The following is a 24255-nucleotide window of genomic DNA, read 5'->3' as shown; positions in this document are numbered from 1 at the left end:
CAAAGTATCAGTGTTTAAAATTATCTAAAAATTGTCTTTGATGTTTTCAGTGACACAACTAAAAGAATGCGTGTGAAAGGCAAGACATCTTTAAACCATGCTGTTTTGGGCTGACTCTCTTGCCTAGATTACTCATTGTTTTTGTTTTAAAAATCCTTTCTAGAAACCTGCCTGTTCTATCCTGTACCCTTCCAGTCTCCAGCCCACCTCCAAAGGAAAGCTGCAGAACAGCACACCCAGCTTCAATTTTTCTTGCTTGATCATGCAGAGCATGTAAAATATGGCCTGGGTCAGCTCTTCACAGGACAGAAATCAGTAACCACTGATATTGCTAAGCAACACCACAGAGGAGCAAGGCTGCAAATTAGGTGACAAATTTATAAGAAGTCAGAGTGTCTAGGGACTCACTTGGTCATTTCATTAGGAGCCATCTGGATGGTCCACAGTAATGACCACGCATTATTGTTCACTGTTCAAGGATGATAATTCTCACATAATTATATTGGCACCTCCCTTGGTGATTCTAATCCACATTCAGAACCTTCTGTTGTCTTTTCCATAGCCCAGATATTTCTCTGCAAGATAATTGGGGACGGTTACACCTAATGGGCAACTTCTATTCCTCCCAAAAATAAAATTAAAAACAAAAAATCACCCCCTTGGCTTGTGTGATGGCAGAGCTGGCTGGGCAGAAACATGTGTTAAGGAGAGAATTAGTCATGGGGTCATCACAGCTCAGTCTACCTGACATAGGCTCCACCTTAGTGGTCCCAGAGGAGACTGATTTGATGGGATTCACTCTGCTTCTAAGCCAGAGGTGAATGAGCTGTGGTACCTACATCAGGTGAGAGATGTAAGTTTCAAGGGAGACAAGGAAGCGAGCCAGAGTCCTTGACCTTCTGGAGATGGGTTACTGAGCAAGGATTCCTCCCAGTTCCAGCAGCCCAGCTGGTCTCATTCATTCATTCAACTAATATTTACAAGAAAATTTGACTAAGCAAGTTGATTTTAAACCAAGGATTACAAATTGGCCCAGAGTGTGTTGTAAAATTTGAAATTAGTTGCCACCATTTAAAAACCAAATTTCACATAAAAATACAGGTATGTGGCTTCCCTTGAATAATCAAAGGCCTGTCAACACGGAGCCTGCATTCCCCTGTGCAAGCCACAGCTGGACTGAGTGGTGCTTCCCCTTTTTAGGCATGCACTGTCCAGTTTTCCGTAATCCCTACCACTCCCTAATGTTTTCCCCAGCCCACTTCACTCACCTACATGCCTGGCTTCTGTAGGCTTTGGCATGCACACCTCTATTTGAAATAGTTCATCAGTGCTTTGTCAGCATGCCTGTTATACTCCAGGTAATGGGCCACATGCTGAGGATCGTTCCGACTCCTGCTTTGGCCACAGATGTGGTATCGATATTTCCTGGAGGCTGGGGCCTCAAAATGATGTCAGCAGATGGACATAAACAAGGAAGGGTATGTGGAGAGTGAGGAGATAAAAATGGCACAATATCAAGTAAGTGTGCCAGAAGGTCGAAAAAGAAGAGTATTTTATGACAAGGGCTAGATTCAGAAAAAAAAAAATTCAGAGGGTATGAAAATTAGGTGATACATCTCTCAGAGGTAACCATGTGCGTGTGTACATGTGTGTTCACATATCCTGCTTGAAACTCAACAGCTGATGGAGGCTAGCCCTTTATTTCCTTTGCAATGTTCTTGCCTTGTTTCCGAAAGCCTAAGTAATAGGTTTTAATCTCACGGAACAAAAAGAAATACTCATTAGCATGGATTGGGAAGGTTCTGGTGTGCAAAGAGCTCCACAGGGCAAAATCATCTCCGTTCATACCTTGTGTATGACATATATATGTACCACATGTTGAGTACAGCTGTCCCTGGACAAACGTGTATGCATTTAAGGGCCTCTTCGGTAAGCTTAACATGCGAACATCAATCCCCCACCAAATGTTAAGCGGAGCTTCTGCGATGAGTCAGTCCTTTGATAGCTTTTCTTGTACAAGATTTTGAATTTAATTGTTAAAATATTCCTTTTCTTCTGACTTGAGTGAGAAATGAGGAATTATGGTTGTTTCCTCATTTAACCTCAGTCTCTTGAAGGTTTCTTTTCTAAGTTTAAAAAATTACTTCATTTGGCATGAACGTTTGATATATAAAAGAATAATCATCAAAGAAATTCATTAATTCTGGTGGTCCATTCGGCCGCTTTTGAGATGAAATCTAACAAAAAAAAAACTTAAAACTGGAGTGTAGTATAAGGCATCACTTAACTCAGAATTCACGTTTACTTTGATTAATATTTTCATAGAAGGGAACGAGAGAAAAAAAGATGAGAGTGCTGTTTTAACCCAGAAACGCTGAAAGGAACTTAAAAATAGTATAAATCTACAAATATAAATGTTATGTTTGCAGGGGGTAGAATGGGAAATTATAAATATTGACCCTTATACTATCTATTTACAAAACTTCCAAACAAACACTTTTACCTGATAACAAAAAGAAATTCACAGATTTAAAAAAAAAAAAAAAAAAAGGCCTTCAGGCTAAAACATTAATACTGCAAAACATGGTTCTGAAAGTTAGCCAGGCAGACTTTTACCAGACTGAAAGTTTTTCTTTTGACAGTCTTCCTTGTGTTTAAGGGAAGGAGAAGCCTAGAGGGTTTTGTTGACTTGTACATGTCAAGTATAAATTGGAGCCCACCCACAGAGATGAAGTTTGACTAGGGTTTAACCAGGAATCCCTGGGTGGCACCAATGGTTACGCACTTGACCACTAACCTAGCGTTTGGTTGTTCAAACCCACCCAAAGGCACCTTGGAAGAAAGGCCTAGTGATGTGCTTCCAAAAGGTCACAGCTATGGAAACCCTATAGAACACAGTTCTACCCTGAAACACATAGGGTCACTATGAGTCCGAGTTGTCTTGATGGCAACTGGTAGGGTTTAACGACCTCGTTCTGGGCTGAGTTAGATGTTCATGGTGTCCCTTTGGCAGATAATGAAGAGGGATACCAATAACTGAGTTTGTCTGTGCCACCCCAGTGACAAGTACTTTATAGGCATTTTCTCATCTGATCCTCCCCAAATCCTCCTGAGAATAGGTATTTCTTGCTCTTATCCCCATTTTACAGAAGAGATTGAGGCTCAGAAGTGTAGGTATCCTGCTTAGTGAAACAGCTCTTAAGTAGTAGAGCTGTCTTGCTTAGTAGTACTCCTAACCTTGATAATGACACTATGGCCCAAGAAGCCTCAGGCATCAGTGCCAGCCTTCCTGACCTCAGTAAATCCAAGGAAGATCAACAAACCAAAACACCCTGAACCTCACTGTCAGTTGGGAGCGTGCATCTGTCGACTTTATTTTTAAAATGCAAGGAGAGCACATGGTACAAGCAAAGTGCTGTTCTAGGTTCTGTTGGGAGGGATCTAAAGAAAAACAGAACCCCTGCCTCTAAGATATGGAAAACCTAGTGGGGGAGATTCGCTCACAAACAAATATTAGGCCGGGGGTCCCTGGGTTCCAAGCAGGAACACTGGTGCTGTGATGAACAAAGGGTCCACTTTTCGCCTCCTGCTCACATGGTTATGGTCCACGTTCCACCATTCCCATAGATCGGATAGTAGAAGAGCAAGATTGTTGAAGAGACTTCTTTTAAATACTGGCCCCAATATAGCAGCATATATCTTTTGTTGTCCAGCAACAAATATCTGTTTAAAACCTCTATAGGTATGGGTTGATTCTTTTTTTTTTTTTTTAACAAGCCCGTGTAAAAGGCCAAGATCTCTAAATGCCCTGCTTGGTGTTGCACGGATTCGCCTTCACTCCTCCTTACGGTGTTTGCGATAATAATAGCTGCCCTTTATTGATTATCTAACCTGTGTCATTATCTCATTTACTCCCAACTGCAGACTTACGGGTCCTGCACCCCTTTACAGCTAAGAGAACCAGCACTCAGAGAGGTACAATTTGCTCAAGTCACACAGCTAGTAAGTGGCAGATCTTGGGTTCAGACCTATACCTATGGTTTCCAAGCCCCTGTTCTTAACCCCCCATGCAATTGAAAATACTACTTCCATGGGTGTGGTAGGATCCAGTAATCATGCACACTTCCTTGATAGGTGTTAGACAACTTTACCAAGAAGGTACTGCCTGTATAGAGAAAGCCTTGATTTTTAGTCCTTCACATGCAAATAATACCAAAAATAAACCTAGCTCTTTGATTTAAAAAATAATCAAGTTAATCATTATCTTTTCCATCAGCTAACACATAATAGATGCTTCTTCCCAGTGATTTCTTTACCTCTATTTTTTGTTCTAATAAAATGAAGTCAGCAAAGATGCTTTTATTGACTTTCTGTTTTGTAAGTCAGAGCTTTGAGGGCCTGAAATGTGCCGCTCCCATCTGGGAGGTTTGCTGACGAGGTTTTGTTCTAATAAAAAGAAGGCAGAATAGATGTTTTCATTGACTTTCTGTTTTAAACGTCGAAACTTTGAGTGCCTGAAATGTGCCGCTCCCATCTGGGAGGTTTGCTGACGAACGACTAAGAATGCCAGCAGCCTTGAAAGTGGAGCTGAGAGAGGCAATGCTGGAAGGAGAAATCTGTGTCCGTGCCCTTCTCAGCAAAGGAGGAAAGTAGGAGCCCCAAATACTAGTTCTTACTCACTGATTGTTTGAGATTAAAGGCAGGACCCTGCCATGATTTTATCAGTCATAAAGTGTGGACAAGAACTCAGAGGTACCTTGAAGTCAAGTAGTGAGATGGCTGCAGAACCTGGAAGGAAATGGACAGATGAATGATGCAATGGTCGGCCCCCCTGGAGATCTAGAACCTGTGACCCCAGCTGTCCAAATGGCATGAAAGCCAGTATGGTGGCCACAATGGGTAGCATTCATGATTGACTTACAGGCCCATCCCAGACACCAACTGCTGGGTGCTGGAATTTTTTTTTAGGCTGTGTGGCCTTGCTAGAGAATGTAGAAAAGAGACACCAGGTGTTACCCAGGTTGAAGCACTCACTGGTGAGGCCTAGCTCCTCCCGTCCTGGCTCTTCTTGCTCCGTTGATGCAATGGACACTACCGGAGTGGGGCTGAACAGCTTTCTCTTCAACTCCCTCGCTTCCTCCCTCTTCTCCCAAAGAAACTCAGTTTGGATTTGGCCTGGTTTGAATCCTGATCTGATGATGCTACAAGGGGTCTTGGTTGTTCTTTGTGGGGCATGTGCTGATTGGAGGCCGTGTTCCTGGGCAGGTGAGTTTTCAATCCAGAGACCCGCCCCTCAGGCCCTGTTAGCCAAGCAGCCCTGGCTACAAGCTGTCAGCAGGCGGTGGCTGAGGCCACTTCCCAGGAGGTGTCCATGGGCTGTGGGACACCAGCCAGGTGTGTGATGTGGTCTGGCTTGTGTATGGATATTGTGTCTGTCCTAGTTGCCTGTCACAGCCCTCTTCCTGCATCTCCTGAGGCCTGGCCCAGGAGAGACTGGGGTCTGGCTCTTGGAGATGTGCCCCGCTTACCTCGGGATGCCACTGCTGAGCACCTGGACAGTATGGAGCACTGCAGTCACCATCTCATCACCCAGGTGCTATCAGTATTTAAAATGGTATTCTAACAGCCTGGTTTCCTTCTCTGTCTTTTTCTGCCTTTAACTAAATGGCAAGCCGGGCTCCCTTCTCTTGGGCAGGTATCATTCCTTACCCCCACCCCACCCTTTCCTCACTCTACTTTGAGTCGCCAAGTCACCAGGTGTGATTCTGCTTTTCACTATTCTTATTCCTGCTCTTCCACCATCTTTATCCACGTTTTCGGTGTGTTCTGTCCAGGTCTTGTCCCTTGTCCCATTCATCATCCAAGGAAGCAGCCAAGTACCACTCTAGACATCGCCACAGTGGCAAAAAAATATGAGCTTTGTCGGACATGAATAGTTCCAATTCCAGCTATGTACAAATAAAGTGATTGTTAAAGGACACGATTGTATTTATTTGTACCACATTCCTCAAGAGATCAGGTAAAGAATAGTATCTGCCACACGCAGATGTTTGACAGTTCCGAAATGATACATGAAAACAGGTGTGTGCAGAGGAGGTTTTCAGCTAAAAAGACAGAGCCATTAACATGCAATAATGTATCTTCACTGTGTAGACTATTGTTACTTTGCAAACACAGAGCCACCCACGTTCCATTTCCTGAGCAAATAATAGGAAATGCTAGCTGCTGTGCTATTGCTTTACCTCAGAGGAGGAAGAGAGGTTACAAAAAAGTTAAGTGGCTTCTGTAATTCATCAATTTACTGCAAGATTACACACACATATTATATGTGAAGATCTAAGCATACCACTGTGAACATGTGTCTAATATCTAGGAAGGTATTTCGATCATTTAAAAATTCCAAACTTGTGCAATGCCATAATGTCATAAATAGACTACTGTTCTAAAAATACCAGAAAAAAAATATTTCACTGAAGAAAATCCCCAGAAGTCAGTTAAAAAAAAAATTCTTGTTATTAATACAAAATCCAATTTCATATTGAAGCACCTGCATCCTTTGTACTATATCAAACAAAATCCAGAATAGGCTGGTTTTTGCACAAACATAAAGCTGAAGTGATTTTTCTCCCCAAAGCATCATTTGTACAAGTGTGCTAAAGTAACTTTAGGTTAGGCATGTGGAAAAAGTATATATGGACAGAGAGAGTGAATGTATAATATAAATATAAAATAGAATACTTATTATTGTGTTTTAAGCTCGATCTTTCATCTTGCACACGAAGCCCATCAATTACTAGCTGGTTCCTATGTGGATCTCTGGCAGCCATCCAAGTTAATGGGCTGTGGAAACATTCTGCAGAGTCACAGGAATATCTCTTGAATCTAATTAATTTCTTGATGTTTATTGGCAGAGTTATTATGACCAGGAAGGATATTTTTAACCTGTTCAGTGTAGCTTAAAACAATCTGAAATTTTCAGATGAACAAGAATATAAGTTTCTATTTCAGAACTGAAGTAAGAAAACTGAAATAATGCATCCCCACCTTCTCCCTCTCCCCCAACCCCAGCTGCCTTTGCCACCAACTGACTCAGTGCAGCCCGCTTTCTGCCAGTGGTTTGCTTTGCAGCCTGAGTCTTTTGGTCATTTTCATACAGAGAAAGGGCTGCTGCCCTCCGCCTGCCCCCCACATGCAGCAGCAGGCGATACCTTGATCTGGGAGTTGCAGCTACTCTTCACCTGTCTGAGACAGGTGCTCTTCCCTGGGTTTGTTCCTCCCTCTTTCTCCCAGACCTGGCATCTGCACACATGGTATTATTCAGTGTAAATTAAAAAAAAGAAAAAAAAAATTTTTTTTTTAACAAGACAAGACGTGAAAGGGAAGGTTAGAGCCTGGTTTTTCATTTCAGGGCTTCCCATGTGGTCTTTCTTAAACTCTAGAAAGTAGTTCTATTGGAGAAGAGCTGTGAAATGAATTTCCAGGACTGTTCCTGGTAAGGGAGCCCTGTGTCTGTAAGTCTCAATAGGCCTGGACATTGTTCTTGTCCAGCCCCTTTCTCTTGAAGCGTCACCTCTATAAACATGATAGAGCTGGGCTAGACCTGCTGTGAAGCTATCTTTGCCAAGTATCCTTTCTCATCAGATGTTAAAATAACTGTGTCCTCTTCTGTAATGCAGGGCACATCCTACCCCCAGAAGAATAATATATTTTAAGTGATTTCTGAAAATGGGCCGTGAAAGCCGTCTGCCACATGGCCCATGTTTGCACATCTCTATATAGTTATGGTTGCAGAATTTGACAGTATAACTCTGAATCTGATTAATTAAGAATGTGTAAAAACAAAGTTCTTGCATTACAGCTCGTTCCTTATCTTTGTGTCTTTTACTGTGATGTTGTAGAACTTGGATCATATGGAAAACTAAAATATTATGACACAATGACTGAAGAAGGTAAGCATGATTTTAGAATTGTATGCATTGGCTTTTTTTTTTTTTTTTTCGTTTACGGTGTCTGTTGCTTGCCCATTCTTTTTTTTTTTTTAATCTTTTTTTTTTCCTTTTTGCATGACTTCAGTGACATTGTATAATTTATTATTCTTTCTGCATTTTCGTCTAGTTTTTGCCATTGTGTTTATTTGGAATTTGGAGACATGCAATACCATGGGTAATCATGTTATTCCATTCAAAGGATCCAAACCATCTTGACTGTGTAACACTCAGAGAAATGGTGTCAGCAGCATAAACACAAGCAAGCACAAGCCCACTGTGTCAGCATTGCTTCCCCATTTACCCACAACAGCATATAGAAACACATGCATCCAACACTGTTCTTGTAATATGCCTGCAAGTTCAGGGCAGGGGAGGATGTATATTCTGGTGATTTTCTGATATCTGCAGAAGAAGGAGTCACTCTAAAGTAACCCATAGACTGAAGACCCCAAATCAGAGACCTGGTTCTGGAGCAGACAGCTAAGGGTTCACGGCTAGACCCCCGCAGCTCCTGTTGACTGAGACAAGAAAGAACATTACTTTGAGAGGCTAGAGCCACAAATCCACCCAGTGAGAGAGGACATCAATCTCTTTTTCTCTTAAATTTTGAGGTTCCCATTCTGTGAGGTTAGGAATATCATTTTAACCATTTTCCTTAAGGAAATAAAGCATGGCAGAGATTTATTTTTAAACATATTCTATTCTCCTCATTCGTAGTAGCTATGTTCTATAAGGAGTCCCTGGATGGTACAAATGGCTAACATGCTCAGCTGCTAACCAGAAGGTTTGAGTCCAACTAGAGGCAACTTAGAAGAAAGGCCTAGCCAACTACTTCCAAAAAATCAGCCATTGAAAGCCCTGTGGATCACATTTCTACTCTGATACACATGGGGTTGCCGTGAGTCACAGTTGACTCCACGGCACCCAGTAAATGTTTTATAAACTCCCTAAGAACACTGAGTTCGCGAATACCGCATCGGCCTCTTTTGACCTCAGCTGTGGCTATACGCAATATTCCGTTCATGCGATGTCCGTGAATGATCATGAAGGCACCACCAGCATTGAATTTTATAGTCACAAATAAATTTTAGCAAGTATGTGATTTCCCAGATGCGGAATCCACAAATAACGAGGATCAACTGGATTTGCTAATGAATTCCCGACCCCATTCCAGAGCACAGCCTTGCACCAGTCAGGATTCTGAGTCAAGTTCATCATGGAACAGCACCTTGAAAATGTTGAATTCTTGTAAAGGGAGATGCCCTGTGGCCCCATACCCCATGCCACCACACACATACCTCCACTTTTTGAATGATAGAAAATATGTGTAACTTATGAAAGCATTTGGGGTTTTTATCAGATTTCTACATTGGTACTGACAAGAAACCAAAGTACCCTCCTAGAAGAATCGGCTAATTTTATCCTTCTCCATGAGAGAAACTCCCAAATGTGTTGCATAACTTGCTCTCAGTTTCCAGTATTTCTAAGTTGCCTTAGCTTGCTAGAGACCTCCCAGTTGCTTTGCATGCGAGAGCAGAACATCTCACAGCCCTGGGTAAGAAGAAGCCCCTTCTCAGCCCTTCCCTATTTTGGCTTCTGTGCATCACTGAGCCCTTGTCTGCTGCTGTCCCTGTGCTTCAAATTAACCACTGTGATGTTTGCTAAAGCAGCAGGTCACTGTTAGGATCTCAGACTTAGCCCTGTGGGAGCCCAGGACCTTCCAGCCACTTGGTGAACTGCAGGTCCTTGGGCATCCAGAGGCCCAAGAGCAGAATGCCACCTGCAGGAAAGCATCCTACCACCAAGGAGGAAGAAAGGGCTACCTATTCCTTAAAAGAAGGCTCTGGTCCCAGGTGTTATTTTTATCCCAAACCTTTGGACTATTTCTATTTTTGTTGATGATTGACATGAGAAGCCAAGGACTCGGGACTCACTGACACTGTGATTTGATAGCTCCCGGGTGTCTCCCTAACTCTCAGGCTTGTGTTCATGGCCACAATCTGACCTGTCATGACCTTTCACTTTCTTTGTTCCATCCAGTCCTCTGCCTTCCACCCGTAACTTCCTGTTGTTAGTGCAGCTTCTGCTTCTCTGTCCCCTCAGTTGTCCCATTTCTCCCTTACTGTGTTCCTTTCCTTCCTCTTTCCACATCCATTTGAGCAAATGTTGCCATCCAAGAGCGTCCTTTCTCTTTCCTCCCCACACCAGACAATTCAACATCACAGGAAGATGGCGCACGCTACCTCCAATCTGATGATATCATTTGGTAACCACTGGGCTTCCTAGGCAGGAAACAAAGTCAAAATGATATCTGCAACGAGAACCATGGCTGGCCCTTAGCAAGATTGTGAAATCATGTCTTGGGGCCCTCACGGGTCACCTTTTATATTCCTTAACCTTCTCTTGACTCTCCCTTCCCTTCATGCAAATCCCATATGTCCCATTCTTAGCTCAAAACTCATCCCCATTACAATGATAGCTAATAGTAGCTAAGGCAGCATTTTGAAAGTGTGTTCTGGGAAATCCTAGTTTCATATGATATCAGTAGTAATTTTAAAACAGCCTGGGGAGGGGGGAAAAAAAAGAAGAAGACAAGATTAATTTCATAGTTAAGTAAGTGGGGGGAACTTCTGAGCTAAGTTAAATAGGTGTCTTTACACATGACTTCTCAGAGCCTTCAATTTGCTACTGGGCACTGTAGCATACAGGGAATGGTAATGAGGGATAGGGCTTGCAATATTTCCTAGACTTCTTTGATCAGAATACCCTTTCTTACATGGACCACTTCGGAAATGCTAGTTAAGATGTTATCCTTCACCTAGTATAGGAACCTCTGAATGATTTAAAATCCTTCTGAACACATAGCAATTCCTCTCAGTACTCATAGAAAGGATACTTTGGGGCAAGTGTCTCCAGCTAGCCACCTCACATCATACCTTTTGACAGTTGCCTCCAAGCCAAACCCAGCCAGACCTGACTCAAGCCTAATTCTGGGATCCAGGCTGAAAGACTCAGAGCCAACTTGGTAGCCTTAGACGTGGCATCCACCATGTGCAACTTCCTACAATTGTCAAGGGCCTTCCCCTCCCATTAAAAAATAATAATAACTATGATTTATGTCACTTCCACGCTGTACAATTTAAGGAAGTGTAATAAAGACAAGGAAACTCTGGTGGTATAGTGGTTAAGAGCTACCGCTGCTAACCCAAAGGTCAGCAATTCGAATCCACCAGGCGCTCTTTGGAAGCTCTATGGGGCAGTTCTACTCTGTCCTGTAGGGTCTCTATGAGTCAGAATCGACTCAACTGCAATAGGTAATAAAGGCAAAGAAGTTTTGGGCAATAACTGTATACCAGCTAACTTTTGAGAAATGCCCTGTCTACTTAAGCATTTTTTCCACCATTTTAGAATGTTACCAGCCCTTGGGCAGGGCTTTATATGATTGCCCATATGACTAGTCATATAACTCTTTCCAGGGAATTCTCTGGGTGGTGTGCGAGGTTTGCTACTTGCAGTGAGCCCCATCCCCCATCCCCAAAGTGGATCAAATGGAAAGATGGGTTATATGTGCCACCCCTGATATAAAGAGGAATCGAGTGATGATTTTCTAGATACAGAGAATTGTCCCACACATATTCAGTTGACTGCTCTTAAGCACCTACTCTGTGCAAATTATTCTGCTAGGTACTTTGGGGAAACACAAGATAAAGAAGGTGGGCAGTTTTCCCCTCAGGGATCTTACAGACCAGGGGGAGAAATAAAACACAGCAATCACTGAGCCACCAAAAAGAAAGTGGTAAGTACTATCAGTGTTCAGAAAAGGATAACAGGATGCAGAGGGAGGAAAGATGGCTCATGGAAGATTTTTGTGAAGAAAGGAGTCTTTGAACTGGGCCCTAACTAGTTGGTACATTACAGATATGGGGTCATTTGGGAGCAGGGGTGGCAAGGACCTGCCAGGCAGAGAGAACAGAAGGCACAGAAAGTGTGGGGGCACACTAGAACTGAATAGGTGCCTCCCACCTGCTGGGTACAGCGCTGGGGGCTTTATATATTCCGTACCATTTCATCCTCGTAATGATCAGCACAGTAGATTTTATTGAAGATGAGAAAACTGGGCTTTAAAGAAGCATTTTACTGGATGAGGAAACTAAGGCTCAGCGAGGCAGAGTAACTTACTGTGGGACTCAGTTAGATAGTGTGGAGTAGGCCTTGAACTGGGGACTCTGTAACTCCAAAGCCCCTGCCCTTTTGGCTCTACTGCAGCTTGCTGCACGAGGTATGAGAGTATGAGGAACCAGGTGATTCAAATTGGCTCCAGTTTAGAAGTGGAAGATGGAAGGCTTCATGGAGCCCAGACCATGGCAAAGTTTGAACTATAGAGTGAAGAAAGAGAGTGGGCACTGGTGAGCTTGTGAGTAGAACATGTCTCCCACTTGAACACTTTACCATAAAACATTTATTTTAGTGAAACAATACACATACTCTCACACGACAAAACTATGACATTTGCAAATTGTCCTTGCCCTCGAAATTTATCCCCTCCCCTGTCACTCAAGTGTCCCAGAACCTAAAATGGAGCAGCAAATTGGTCAGACCCAACCCTTCCCCCAAGCCAAGCCAACTAGAATCTCATCCATTTATGCATTCATCTGCTCACACATTCATCTGTTAACATCTGATATGTACTGGGCACTAGACTAGCTGCAAGGCATATGGTGGCTAAAGACAGTCTTTCTCCTGAAGAGCTTACCATCTAGTGGTCCACAGAGGCACAGTGGTGAGTGAAAGGCATCTCACGCAGCCTCGGGAAATGAGGGTAGGCTTCTCAGAAGAGGCAGTGTCTCCACTGTTCATTCCTCCTTCCCAAGATGGCAACCTATCTTACCAGCCACCTGATGCTAATGTGTTCACTTAATAAAAATTGAGCACCTGATCTGTATAAGACATTTGCTAGACTGGGAAGATCAGAGAGAGCATCACTTCTCCCTGGGGACTATATTTCCTTTTGTAACGAGACCTTCCTGGGAATATAAACAAGTACTCTAGGGATTGGGAGCTTTTGGTGACATCAAATACCCAGTATGGGCAACTACCCCCTTATCTCCTCATAGAGTGATTCTGCGTATACTTGGAAAAGTGATCTTTAATTTTTACTTAAATTTAATAACCCATGGTTTTATTTCAAGATCTATCCTGAAGTACTACACTGTCAGTGATAAGATAACATCCGTACGCCTATAAGGAAGACCAGTTAGTATGACTATTATTCAAAGTTACTTGCCAACCACTGATGCCAGAGATGAAGAAATTGAAGATTTTTACCAACTCCTGCAGTCTGAAATTGATCAAACATGCAAACAAGATGCATTGATAATTGCTGGTGATTGCAATGTGAAAGTTAGAAACAACAAGGATAGGTAGTTGGAAGATATGGCCTTGGTGTTAGAAATGACACCAGAGATCTTATGATAGAATTTTGTAAGACTAACTACTTATTCATTGCAAATACCTTTTTCAACAACCTAAACAGTGACTATACACATTGACCTTGCTGGGTGGAATACACAGGAATCAAATCAACTATATCTGTGGAAAGAGATGATGGAGAAGCTCAATATCATCAGTCAGAACAAGGCCAGGGCCAACAGCAGAACAGACCATCAACTGCTTGTATGCAAGTTCAAGCTGGAGCTGAAGAAAATTAGAGCAAGTCCAAGAGAACCAAAGTATATACCATGAGTATATCTCACCTAAATTTAGAGACCATCTCAAGAATAGATTTGACATATCAAACACTAATTACAAAAGACCAGATGAGTAGTGGTATGACATCAAGGACATCCTACATGAAGAAAGCAAATGGTCATTAAAAAGACAGGAAAGAGAGAAAAGACTAAAACCAATGTCAGAAGAGGCTCTGAAACTTGCCTTTGAACATAGTGTAGCTAAAGCAAATGGAAGAGATCATGAAGTAAAAGAGGTGAACAGAAGACTTCAAAGAGGGGCGCGAGAAGACACAGTAAAGTATTGTAATGACATGTGAAAACACCTGGAGTTAGAAAATTAAAAGGGAAGAACACTCGGCATTTCTCGAGCTGAAAGAACTGAAGAAAAAATTCAAGCCTCGAGTTGAATTTTTTGAAGGATTCTATGGGGAAAATATTAAATAATGCAGGAAGCATCAAAAGAAGATAGAAGGAATATACTGAGTCACTATACCAAAAAGAATTGGTCAACATTCATCCTCTTCAAGAGGTAGCATATGATCAAGAACTGACAGTACTGAAGGAAGAAGTCTGCACTGAAGACAATGGCAAAAAAACAAGGCTCCAAGAATTGACAGAATACCAATTGAGATGTTTCAACAAACAGATGCAGTGTGGGAGGTGCGCACTTGTCTATGCCAAGAAATTTAGAAGACAGCTACCTGGCCAACTGACAAGAAGAGATTCATATTCATCCCCATTCCAAAGAAATGTGATCCAGCAAACTGTGGAAATTATCAAACAATATCATTAATACCATATGCAAGTAAAATTACACTGAAGATAATTTTTAAAAAACATTAATTAAAAAGTGGTCACAGGAGTACCTTGACAGGGAACTGCCAGAGAATCAAGTCGGATTCAGAAGAGACGTGGAACAAAGGATATCACTGCTGATGTCAGATGGATCTTGACTGAAAGCAGAGAATACCAGAAAGATTTTTACCTGTGTTTTATTGAGTATGCAAAGATACTCAACTATGTGAATCATAACAAATTATGGATAACATTGCAAAGAATGAGAATTCCAGAACACTTCATTGTGCTCATGCGGAACCTGTACATAGACCAAGAGGCAGTGGTTTGAACAGAACGAGGGGATACTGCGTGGTTTAAAATCAGGAAAAGTGTGTGTCAGGGTTGTATCCTTTCACCATGCTTATTCAACCTGTATGCTGATTAAATAATCCAAGAAGTTGAACTATATAAAGAAGAGCCTGCCATCAGGATTGGAGGTAGATTCATTAACAGCCTGCAATATGCAGATGACACAACTTTGCTTACTGAAAGTGAAGAGGACTTGAAGCACTTATTGATGAAGATCAGTTGATATGGATTATGCCTCAACATAAAGAAAATTAAAATCCTCACAGCTGGTCCCACAAGAAACATCATGACAAATGGTGAAAATATTGAAGTTGTCAAAGATTTCATTTTGCTTTGATCCACAGTCAATGCCCATGAAAGTCGCAGTCACGAAGTAAAAAGACAGATTGCATTGGGCAAATCTGCTACAAAAGACCTCTTTAAAGTGTTAAAAAGCAAAGATGTCACTTTGAGGACTAAGTTGTGTGCCTGACCAAGCCATGGTATTTTCAATCACCTCATATGCATGCAAAAGCTGGACAATGAATAAGGAAGACCAAAGAATTGATGTATTTGAATTATGGTGTTGGCAAAGAATACTGAATATATCATGGGCTGCCAGAAGAACAAACACATCTGCCTTAGGACTACAGCCAGAATGCTCTTTAGAAGGAAGGAAGGCGAGACTTCATCTCACATACTTTGGACATGTCATCAGGAGGGACCAGTCCCTGGAGAAGGACATCATGCTTGGTAGAGGGTCAGCAAAAAAGAGGAATACCCTCAATGAGACGGATTGACACAGTGGCTGCAACAATGGGCTCAAGCATAGCAACAACTGTGAGAATGAATGGTGCAGAACCAGGCAGTGTTTTGTTCTGCTGTTCATAGGGTCACTGTTAGTCAGAACTAACTCAACAGCACCTAACAATAACAACAAGAACAGTTTTATTCTCACCTGCAGATATCCAAATGCCATACCATTCTCTCTGGAAAATTTTAGTAAATCAAACTTGGTTTCCCTCCTAAAATTGTTTCAGGTGAAAATGTTGAAAGTTAATTCAAAAGAAAACATACACTTGTGTGATTCAAGAGATGAAATAGGAGACTTTTCCAACAATGGCAGTGTCCATAACTAGTGATTTTGGCTCTTGTAGATAAACAAAGCATGTAGGTAGATAGACAGACATACTGACTAATATCTTGCAAAGAAGAGATGTATGGGGAAAGGGACCTGCATTGTATTGTCCTAAATGTATTGTCACTTAACAGAAGCCGTCTCTAGAAAAATAATTTCAATTACTAGTTTAAAAGTCAATCTTTTTTCACTCATGTAAGTAAAAGAAGGTATGAAAAGTGTTAACAAAGGAAAAACTTACAATGACTTTTCCTTAATAAAATTAAGGCTACAGTTTCATGGCAACCAATAGTCCTTTGTCCAAGCCAAGAAAGTAATCATGTCTTACATGAATCATGGAGTCCTCAGTTAGGCATGTAGCTGATCTTTGAACACCCCCATTATTTCAAAAAAAAACAAAATCACTTGAAGGTCATATAGTCTAACCAGTCATTTGATGTTCTTAGTTGCAGTGAAATGGTCCAGTTCTTTTTCAAAGAGAGATTGGATTTTGGAATACTGTTTATCATCAATTTTCATTGCCCAAGATGTAGCCTCTGAAAATGTAGTTCTAAAACCAGGTCCTTGGCATTACCTCTGTCCTTCACATTACATTTTAATCCTTGCTCAAAGGAATGAGACCGTGTTACATCTACTGATATATCAGGCAGGATAGGTTCTGCTGCATTAGTGGTGGCTTAAGTCAGATGGGAGTTTATTTCTCCCTCAAAAAAAAAAAAGAAGTCCAGAAGCAGATGGTATATGGCACATGTCAGTTCCATGATAATCCAAGACCCAAGCTCCCTCCATCTTTCTCCATCATCCTAATATATGACTTCAACTTCAAGGACACCTTGTCCAAGATCACTACTGCTGGAGCTCCAGCCACCACATCTGCATCCAGGAAGGAGGAAAGACCAAAAGGATGTTCCCTACTATTTTGTCTCCTTTTTAAGAAATTTTCCCTGAAGTCCCACACAGTAAAATCTGCCCAAACTCAATTACATGGCCACACCTAGCTTCTAGGGAGCTTGGAAATGTAATCTATAAAGTTAAGTGAATTGCAGCCCCAGTAATTTAAGTGCTATAACATTAAGAGATACAAGGAGAAAGGATATTGGATAGGTAACTTGCAATCTCTCTACAACAGAGAAATCTCACTTTCATACAACTGTATGAAAGGCAATGTCATGTATATCAATGGGGAAGACTGGAAACAGAGAAAGGTATATAAGGGATATGGAGAGCTAATGTTAAATTTGAGATGCTTGTTAGACATTGAGTGGACATGTTGAGAAAGCAGTGGATATGGGAGTCTGGAGTACTGAAGAGAGGACAAAGCTGTAGATGTAAATTTGGGGATCATTGCATATAGGTGGTGTCTCTGAGTGGAGCAAATATTAACACACTGAGCTGCTAACTGAAAGGTTGTAAGTTCAAGTCCACTAAGAGGCATCTCAGAAGAAAAGCCTGACAATCTCCTTCCAAAAAGAATCAGCCTTTGAAAACCCTATGGAGCACAGTTCTACTCTGACACACATGGGGTCGCCATGAGTCAGAATCAACTCAAAGGCAACTGGTTAGATATAGGTGATATTTAAAGCTATAGAACTAGATGAGAATACCTGGATAATCAATAGAGGCCAAACACTGATCCCTAAGAACTCCAAAGTTTAGAGTCTGGAAAGAAGTGGGGAAGCCCAGCAAAGGAAACGGAGGAGTGGCCCATGCTACAGGACAAGAACCAGGAAACAATGGTGTCTAAGAAGCCAAGTGAAGAATGTGTCTTAAAGAAGGGCAGTAACAAAAAAGATAGCATCAGTGAACTGAGGGCCCCAATGAGATCAAAGAATTGTTTTAGTGGAAAGATAAAGACTGATGGACAGAAAGTGAGATGCTTCAAATCAAGTAGTGCATTTATTAGTAGCAAAAAGGTCTAGAGACTAACCACAGGAGTGGGTGGATGAGGTGAGCTGGAGAAAATGATAGTTGGAAGTGAGAAAGTTAAGAAGCTGAGGAGGCAAGTGTTGGAGAGCTCCAGCTAGGGGTTGTGTCATGGTTGAAGAAGGAGATCAAGTCAACAAGGATGGTGACAGGAGTAATGGTGGACAGAAAAATAGTGAACTGTGTTCTGAAATTATCAGGAATGAGGGAAGGGTGACCAGGAAGTCAGTTGGGGTAGAGGTGGTAGTATTTGATGGCTTGTGTTCCAAAGGAGGAAGGATAAATGATCTGAATTCAGTGAAGAAGAAAAAGAGGGAATGGAGTGGGGAGGGGGTTGGAAGGGCAAATAGCTGCCATTTTCAAGGACCACAGAAGAGAAAGGGACCTTCAGGGAACAGCCAACTTTCAGTTGGGATGAAAAAGCAAAGAGAGTATTCAGAGAAGAGATTAAGGATACAGGAGACTTATAGATGTGACAGAGGCGGGAGATTGAGTCAGGTCAGAGATGTTCAGAGCCATACATAAATGAAGGTCTGGGTGGTAATGGATGACCTGGAGGCTCTGGCTGACGGGGACAACCACGTAACATGGGTAAGATAACCTGTTTTCGAAGTTCTCATTATAGCCTCTTTCTTGGGATTGGTCCCATGGGCAGTTTGCAAAGGTAAAGAAGGGGCTATCTTACCAGGAGGGAGCTCTAGGGACCAACTTAAATGCAGCTAGGGGTTGTGTCATGATTGGGGAAGGAAACCAACCTTCCCCAGTTCAAGGAGAGAGATTCAGCCCAGCATAGGAAGACCTTTGATGGCATGGGCTGCCTTAGAAAGGAGTTATTCCCCCTTCTCTGGAGAAGCCAGGGTGGGCTCCAGTCCCAAGTTCAAAATTTTAAACTGTTGCCTTTTATTAAGTATGATAGTAGACAGTAGTTTCCAGTTGGCTCTTAGGATTAAACCTTCTAAAAATTCGATCTCACAGTTTAGCTATACACCCACCAATATTGTGGTAGGTAGATTCCTGGGCCACAGAGTCTGAAATTAAAGGTTTGTCTATTATTTGATCCAGTTCACCGAGAAAATTTTTTATTAATGTGATTAAATGTAGCAAATAGTGCATTAGATAGTTCCTGTGGAATAGATCTTTAAAAGAACAAATAAAAAAGATACATGTACATACATACATATATATGTATGTCCTATAGGGTCGCTATGAGTCAGAATCGACTCGATGGCATTGGGTTTTTTTTGTGGGGGAGGTATTTCTGACAAAGTATTATGATAAAACATGCAAGCACCTGGAGTTAGAAAACCAAAAGAGAAGAACACGCTTGGCATTTCTCAAACTGAAAGAATTGAAGAATAAATTCAAGCCTCTAGTTGCAAATCTGAAGGATTCTATGTGCAAAATATTGAACGACACAGGAAGCACCAAAAGAAAATGGAAGGAATACACAGAGTCACTATACCAAAAAAACTTGGTTGATATTCAGCTGTTTCAAGACGTAGCATATGGTCAAGAACTGATGATATTGAAGGAAGAAGCCCAAGCTGCACTGAAGGCATTGGCAGAAAACGATGCTCCAAGAATTGACGGAATCCCGATTAAGATGTCTCAACAAATGTATGCAGTATTGCAAGTGCTCACTCATCTATGCCAAGAAATTTGGAAGACAGCTACCTGACCAACCAACTGGAATAGATCCATATTTGTGACCATTCCAAAGGAAAGTGATCCAACAGAATGCAGAAATTATCAAACAATATCATACTCAAGTAAAATTTTGCTGAAGATCATTCAAAAGAGATTGCAGCAGTACATCATCAAGTAACTGCCAGATATTCAAGCAGGATTCAGAAGAGGATGTGGAACAAGGGATATCATTGCTGATGTCAGGTGGATCTTGGCTGAAAACATACCTGAAGGATGTTTACCCGTGTTTTATTGACTATACAAAGGCATTCCACTGTGTGGATCTTAACAAATTATGGGTAACATTGCAAAAAATGGAAATTCCAGAACACTTAATTGTGCTCATGCAAAACCTGTACATAGGCCAAGAGGCAGTCATTCGAACCAAACAAGGGGATACTGCGTGATTTAAAATCAGGAACAGTGTGCATCAGGGTTATATCCTTTCACCACACTTATTCAGTCTCTACGTTGAGCAAATAATCTGAGAATCTGGACTATATGAAGAAGAACACAGCATTAGGATTGGAGGAAGGCCCATTAACAACTTGCGATATGCAGATAACACAAACTTGCTTGCTGAAAGTGAAGAGGACTTGAAGCACGCACTGAAGAAGATCAAAGACTACAGCCTTCAGTATGGATTACACTTCAACATAAAGAAAACAAAAATCCTCACAACTGGACCAATAAGCAACATCATGATAAATGGAGAAAAAAATTGAAGTTGTCCACAGTCAACACCACAGTCAACACCAATGGAAGCCAAAAAAACCAAAACCAAACCCAGTGCCATCAAGTCAATTCCGACTCATAGCGACCCTATAGGACAGAGTAGAACTGCCCCATAGAGTTTCCAAGGAGCACCTGGTGGATTCGAACTGCTGACCTTTTGGTCAGCAGCCGTAGCACTTAAAGCACTTAACCACTACACCACCAGGGTTTCCCCAGTGGAAGCAGCAGTCAAAAAATCAAAGGACACATTGCACTGGGCAAATCTGCTGCAAAAGATACCTTTAAAGTGTTCAAAAGCAAAGTTGTCATTTTGAGGACTAAGGTGCTCCTGACTCAAGCCATGATATTTTCAGTCACCTTATATGCATGCGAAAGTTGGACAATGAATAAGGAAGACCGAAGAAGAATTGATGCCTTTGAATTATGGGGGTGGTGAAGAATATTGAATACACCACGGACTGCAAGAAGAAGGAACAAGTCTGTCTTGGAATAAGTACAGATAGAATGCTCCTTGGAAGCGAGAATGGCAGAACTTTGTCTCACATACTTTGGACATGTTATCAGGAGGGACAAGTCCCTGGAGAAAGACATCATGCTTGGTAAGGTAGAGGGTCAGGAAAAAAGAGGAAGACTCTCAATGAGATGGATTAACAGGGTAGTTGCAACGATGGGCTCAAACACTACTAATAATTGTGAGGATGGCACAGGATGAGACAGTGTTTCTTTCTGTTGTACATAGGGTCCCTATGAGTCAGAACCGATTCAGTGGTACCTGGCAACAACAACAAGTATTTGTATATTTGCTTTTAGTTACAAATTCAAAATTTTACAAACATTCAATTTTTTAATCACAAATTTAGCTAGTCTTTTTTATTATAAAAATATTTCATACACACGGGAGTAAAAAGCAAACACTACAAAAGGAAAAATGATAAAAGTGAGCCTCCCTCCTATTCTAGAATTCAGTCATTCCTTAGCGGTAATCGCTTATAACAATCTTTTAACATAATTCAATTTTTTACAAATAGGATAATGTTATACATTGTCATACATCTGGCTTTTTTTTTTTTTTTTAACCTATTACATCTTACTCTGTCCTAGAGGGTCGCTATGAGTCGAAATCGACTCAACGCCAATGGGTTTGGTTTTTTTTTTTTTTTTAATTACATCTTATAGAACTTTCTGGATCAGCACACACAGACTTCTCTCATTCCTTTGAACTGTGACATAGTATTGCACTAGATGGCTATTCCACAGTAGTTTCAAGCAGTTCCCTACTGATAAGCATTAGGATATTTCCGTCTTTACTTATTTCAACAAAACTACATGAACGTTCTCATTGCCCATACAGTAGACTCTACTGAGTAGAAGACTTACATAGAAAGATAAAGAAAGATAAATTCCTAGAAATAGAAATGCCAGATTAAAGGGTATACACATTAAGAGTTTTAAAAGATACTACCAAATTGCCTTCTAAAGGGATGGCACTGATTTATGCAGCCACTGATAGTGAATGAGAGAGACTCAAACAGCAAATTTAAATAAGTCCTTTGCACAGGGATTCAAATTATTTTCCTACAAAATGGCATGAAAGCCAGGGTACGGCTGAGATGAAAGTATTTGTCCTCTCTAAATGAAATGACCGGGCTGTTTCTCCTCCACGGATTATCCAATTTCCACCACAGCATGTCCCCTTCTTACCTCAAGACCATTGCTATCCCTGCAGAAAGTCTGACAAGCACACTGCAAGCTAAGTTTCCACCTTCCAATTACCAAAGTGGGGAACCCCCATTGTGCACAGACACCATTTCCAATAGCATGTTATATTTCATTCATTCCAAGTTTATGGTTTAACTCATTCAGTCCAGCTTTCCATGACCAAAGAATTTTTGGGGGCACTTAAGCAGATGCCTTCTGTCAAGCTGGGCTTTATCCAAAAAATACATGTATTGAATTCACCAGTTGTTAACCACATTACTTCTTTAGAGATGTATTCTTACAAGCATTTCCTGGGGACTGGATTTTAGGAAGACAGCAGCCTGGTCAGTTTGCACAACCAGAGTAACCAGCTAATAACCGGCATCAGGTCTGTCCAAAAGACCAAACTAGCTGTGTGGATAAAGCCACACACAGTCTTCCTGAAAACCAGGACCAAGGAAGTCTTCTCATTATAATACATCCAGCTTTTCAAATTTCATTGCATCTTATGTTCATGATCTAAGCTGTCAGCAGTAAAAGCAGAAAGATGGGACCTTGGCAAGTGAAGGCAGACTTTGCCACTTTGCATATGTGGAAGGTGTGAAGTGGCAGCAGAAGGCAAACTGTGGATGCTGCTTTTTGTCTATTTTTGACACCCCTGGTGCTCAAAATGTTACATTGCCTTTAATCAGTCAAATGTGGATACTGTGGTTATAAATTAATAATATAATTTTCCCCCATGAAGTTTTCTCTTAAAAAATAAAAATTAAAAAATGGGAATCTGTTCTACCAGGAGGCTGGCATGTTCAATTAAGCATGGTAAGTTTCTCTTTTGATTAAATCTGAAATGCAGTGAATCGTCTCATTTTAGTCATGGGCATTGAAGCCTTTGACCACACTTAGTAAAGGACTCTGGGCATGTGTCTGCACTTCTGTTGGAAACTCACAACTCAAATGAGATTTACAGGCACTAGTTTACAAAGTAAAGTTAAGGCTTTAAAAAAAAAAAAAAAGGAAAATAGAAACTCGCATTAACTGACAATTCCCAGACGCATGAAATCCAGGTAACAGGAAATGGCATAAGTACATGAAAAAGTGCTATCCTAAACACACACTGGCCAAATCTAACACCTTCAACTTAACATCGACGTAGCTGGGTGATATAGCAGCTTATCATGACAAAGAACTGTTTTATTAGGCTGTTCTTTATGTATATTTTTGTTGTTCCTTAGCCTGGAAGCTCTGCTGATAGCTGTCTACCTTGGATGACACTGGCATAGCTTTATGTATACTGTCCTTGCTGGTAGCTGCCATCCAGTTGACACCAACTCATGGTGACCTTATATACAACAGAACAAAACGTTGCCTGGTCCTGCATCATCTTCACAATTGCCAGCATGTTCGAGTCCATCATGGCAGCTAGTGTACCAATCCATCTCACTGTCTCCCACACCCTCATTGGCCCTCTACTTCACCAAACATGATATCCTCATCTAGTGATTGATCCCTCCTGATGACATGTCCAAAGCAAGCAAGTTGGACAATGTTCCCCTTTGATCCATAAAAGTTTTCATTGGCTAATTTTCAAAAGTAGATCATCAAATCTTTCTTCCTTAGTCTGGAAGCTCTGCTGAAACCTGTCCACCATGGGTGACAGTTGCGTAGCTTCAAAGATCATCATAGCACACAAACCTATGCAGTACAACAAAATAACAGGTGGTGGGTTTTGTGTATAGATCATAGTATTTATTGACCACCTACTATTTGCCAGGTGCTGTGAATAAATCAAAACCCTGGCCCTAATGAGTAGATTAATGTCACAACCCATGTGCACAGAGGCATACTCAAGGTATAAGCTTTAACAAGCTGATTCTGAAAGACTCTTTTCCACCCATTAGGTGGTAGTGGGGTGAAATGTTGGTGAGCCTCAGTATGTGGGGCCTGCCTTAGTAAAGTAATTCTTTATTCATTTATTTTAGATATCCACAGGGTGCAAGAGATGGAAACAAACGGAAGATGTTCAAACCTAGTATTTGGCAGCCCCTACCTGGCTCAGAACTCCAAATCTGAGAATCAGACAAACCTCTTTGTTGTTAAAAATGGCTTTGTAGGGGCAGTGTGAGTAATTTGCATCTGTGTGTATTGGGTAGAAATCATTTAGAAAATTAGGTTCTAAAATAATAAAGCAGGCGACTCAAAGCAATAAAGAACATCAGGTCTCAAGCAGTATCAG

At 41.3% G+C, this 24255-nt stretch overlaps 1 protein-coding gene across 3 annotated transcripts in view; it reads left to right on the top strand.

The window, feature by feature from the left end:
• SLC24A2 (solute carrier family 24 member 2) overlaps positions 1–24255 on the top strand; it is a 279329-nt gene that overhangs the window by 203089 nt on the left and 51985 nt on the right. For 2 of the 3 annotated variants that reach the window (XM_049896187.1, XM_049896186.1), the window contains one exon: positions 7899–7949. The exons of the other annotated variant lie outside the window; for it this stretch is intronic. In XM_049896187.1, coding sequence (XP_049752144.1) covers positions 7899–7949 — 51 coding nt within the window. The remainder of the gene's footprint in view (positions 1–7898; positions 7950–24255) is intronic. 3 annotated transcript variants of the gene reach the window in all.

Source organism: Elephas maximus, chromosome 9 (genome assembly GCF_024166365.1).
Source record: "Elephas maximus indicus isolate mEleMax1 chromosome 9, mEleMax1 primary haplotype, whole genome shotgun sequence".
Classification (NCBI taxonomy): domain Eukaryota; kingdom Metazoa; phylum Chordata; class Mammalia; order Proboscidea; family Elephantidae; genus Elephas; species Elephas maximus.
Note: the sequence above shows the minus strand (reverse complement) of the source record. Positions and strands in the feature narration are given on the sequence as shown.